Consider the following 3,620-nt stretch of genomic DNA (forward strand, 5'->3'; position numbering starts at 1 on the left):
GATCTTATATATTTTCATATATCATAATAAAATATAAAGATATCTCATAATGTAAGACTGGTAGGCACATATATATGCACACACTTATATATATACATAAGTACATATATACATACAAATGTATGTGTGTGTATATATATATTTATACATACATATATCTATAAATATATACATATATATGCATGCATACATTTATAAATATATACATATATATATGTGCATACATATATTTACATGGACATATATACACACATACATAATATATTTATACACATATATATAAACATACATGTGTGTGTGTGTGTGTATGTATTCATTTTGTTGCTGCTCAGAAGTTTCTTGCAGCATAGGATTCTTCAGGTGATGAATTGATGAATGGAAAAACTTGATTGATGAACCAAGAAATAACAACAAACACAGCAAATTATTTGAAATATTTTTAAGAAAGAGTACAGCAATGTGAGGTTGGCATGCTGTTGATGGTTGAGGAGAAAAAATTTCTGTAATAATAACTACTTCTCACTTATGCAGGGTGTGGAATACATTACTATGAGAAAGTCAGTGGTGGTTAAATATTAATACAACAAAGAAGAACCATTATTGTATGGTGTTACATGATGTCTGAGATCAATGATCTGTATGATCAGTCTGCAACAGAAATAAGAGGAATTTATTCATATGCCTGCACAGAGACAAAACTTTTCCCTGCTTATGTAACATATTCAAGCATTGAATCAACTTCTCTGCCAATCATAAATTACATCTCTTTACTCCATTGGAATATGGCGTTTTTAGTTGTAATGACACTGCAGCTTATATGTTGACAAAATCATTGAAAAGCCAGCATGCTTATAGTTTGGGAAACTTAATCTAGCAGTATTATCTTTTTTTAATATCTGAATTTCTTGTAAGCATATAATTATGCTGGTTAGGTTCAGAGTATCATTTCAAAGGGATATGTTAAGTATTTTTTTCAAAAACAACTGAAACAAAAAAATATATTATGGTTCTTGATTTTCCCAAAGAAAATTATTTATAATTTTCATCCATTACAAAAATGTTGTTAACAAATAAAATATAACTTACAGAAGTGTTGGACAATTTCCCTTCAAGTTTTTCCAATTTCATTTGTCTTCTCTTCTCTTCTCTCTGGAGGATACATAATAACCAAAACAGAAATATCAATTTACATACACATCTGATCATTTCATATGATAAAAAATAGGATTTCAATATATTATTATGGAACGAAATATTTAACAACCTCTGGTTCAAGTTTTTCCAATAAGTCTCTGTTGACAACAAAGAGCTTCTCTTGTTGAATTCAACACAGATTGTGTGATACATTGAAATAACATGCATACAGGATGCAGAAGATAAAGGATATGTTAGAAACAAACAAGGCAAACACGCTCCGCAAAATAAATTTGTTACAGTTATATAGAAATACATAATGCAATGGCATATCATAAGCAGATATAAAAAAGAAGTCAATATGTAGGACAGGAGTGGAATGTAATTCCATTTGCTGCACTAACTGTAAGCTATGGACACATAAGAAATGCAGTGGAATCATTGTAGGTTATCAAATAAGGTTGCTTTTGTGTGTGGCGGATGCACAGGAGCAATAAGTACTAAGAGCACAAGGGACTTAAACTCTCTCAAATGCCCAGGAGGATCTCTTGAGGTAGTACATAGTTTCTGCCATTTACGTGACCAAATTAGTAATTATGGTGGATGCTCTGAAAGTATTGTTTCTAGAATAAGAATAGGACAGAGAAAGTTCAGATAACTACTACCATTGTTGGCAGCGAAAGGATTCTCTCTCAGAGTGAAAGGGAGATTGTAAGATGCTTGTGTGAGAATAGCTATGTTACATAGTAGTGAGACAGGGAGTCTGACTGTGGAGGACATGTGTAGACTGGAGAGGAATGAAGGCAGTATACTCCATTGGATTTGAAACATCAATGTGCATGACCGACAAAGCACAACTGTGTTGAGAGAAAAGTTAGGCATAAGAGGGATTAAAAGTGGCGTGCAGGAGAGGAGAATGCATTGGTTTGGACATGATGCATATGAGTGAAGATAATTGTATACAGTAGAGCCTGTCACTGAAAGTGGATGGTACCTGTGGAAGTGGGAGACCTAAGAAGTCATGGGATTGAAGTGGTGAGGACCGATCTTAGGATGTTGAGGCTTACAGATGAAATGACAATGGACCCAGATGTTTGGCAATATGAAGTTCTAGAGAAGACCCATCCACAAAACTAAGTGCTAGAAGAGTTATGTCCCACCCACATGTAACAACACACTTTTCACCCACTTTATCCTAAGAAACTGAACTACAACTCCTCTTCTAAACTTTCTCTTCCTCACATTTCCTCTTCCTCGGATGAAGGAAGTTCAGATAACCACTATCTCTGTTAGCAGCAAAAGGACTCTCAGAGTGAAAGGATGATTGTATGATGCTTGTGTGAGAATAACTATGTTACATGGTAGTGAGACAGGGACTCCGACTGTGGAGGACATGTGTAGACTGAAGAGGAATGAAGGTAGTATGCTCCGTTGAATTTGCAACATCAGTGTGCATGACCAACAAAGCACAACTGTGTTGAGAGAAAAGTTAAGCAAGATACCTGCTTCTGTCTCTTTGTCACACTAAACTTTCATCCTCTGACATAAGTTCCTCTCCTCAAATGCCCCTGCCCCTCTCATAATTCCTTATCTTGCAAGTTACTTGGTTAACCTATGATCGTTTTCCAATCCCCTTTTTTGCCCTCGCTGTCCAACTCACTGTATCGCTGCTCCCCCAACCACAACACCCACACACTATTTTTCTACCCAGGTTCTATACTCAGATCCTTGTTACTTGTGAGTATATGCTAGAATTACACCATCTCTCTTCTGCTCTCTCGCTCTCTCTCTCTCTCTTTCACTTTTGCTGTTTCCTACTCTCTCTCCTTCTCTTGTTTTTCCTCTGACTAGGTAACCAAGTATCTCTCTCTCTCTCTCTCTCTCTCTCTCTCTCACTGGGTAACCATGTACCTCCTCTATAGCAAGACACCTATTTCTGCCTCTAATTCACTGTTACACTCTAACCTTTCATCATCTGATACTGGATCACCTCCTCTAATGTCCCCTCTATTATGGCAAGACACCTGCTTCTGTCTCTCTGTCTCTTTGTCACACTAAACTTTCATCAACTGACACAAGTTCCTCTCCTCAAATTCCCCTGCTGTCTTGCAAGTTACTTGGTTAACCTGCCAGTGCTGGTGCCACGTTAAAAGCATCTAGTCTATACTGTAATGTGGTTGGTGTTTGAAAGGACATCCAACTGTAAAAATCATGTCAAAACTAATGTCTGTGCCAGTGCCATGTAAAAAGCACTGCATCCAATCTGCAGAGTAGTTGGTATTAGAAAGGGCATCCCATCATAAAATCCCTGCCAAAGCAGACACAGTAGCTTAGTGTAGTTTTTCTACCAGGCCAGCTCCTGTCAAATCATCCTACCCATGCATGCATGGAAGATGGACGTTAATCAATGATGATGATGATAAATATAGGTGTGATAAAACAAACAGGATGAACAGAAGTCAATGAGTATATATATATATATATAT

General features: G+C 36.5%; 1 protein-coding gene across 1 annotated transcript in view; it reads right to left on the reverse strand.

Moving 5' to 3' along the window:
• LOC106867874 (selenoprotein S) overlaps positions 1 to 3,620 on the reverse strand; it is a 216,684-nt gene that overhangs the window by 166,619 nt on the left and 46,445 nt on the right. Inside the window, exon 4 of the mRNA XM_014912934.2 lies at positions 1,087 to 1,149. Coding sequence (XP_014768420.1) covers positions 1,087 to 1,149 — 63 coding nt within the window. The remainder of the gene's footprint in view (positions 1 to 1,086; positions 1,150 to 3,620) is intronic.

The sequence above is a fragment of the Octopus bimaculoides genome, chromosome 5 (genome assembly GCF_001194135.2).
Source record: "Octopus bimaculoides isolate UCB-OBI-ISO-001 chromosome 5, ASM119413v2, whole genome shotgun sequence".
Taxonomy (NCBI): Eukaryota; Metazoa; Mollusca; class Cephalopoda; order Octopoda; family Octopodidae; genus Octopus; species Octopus bimaculoides.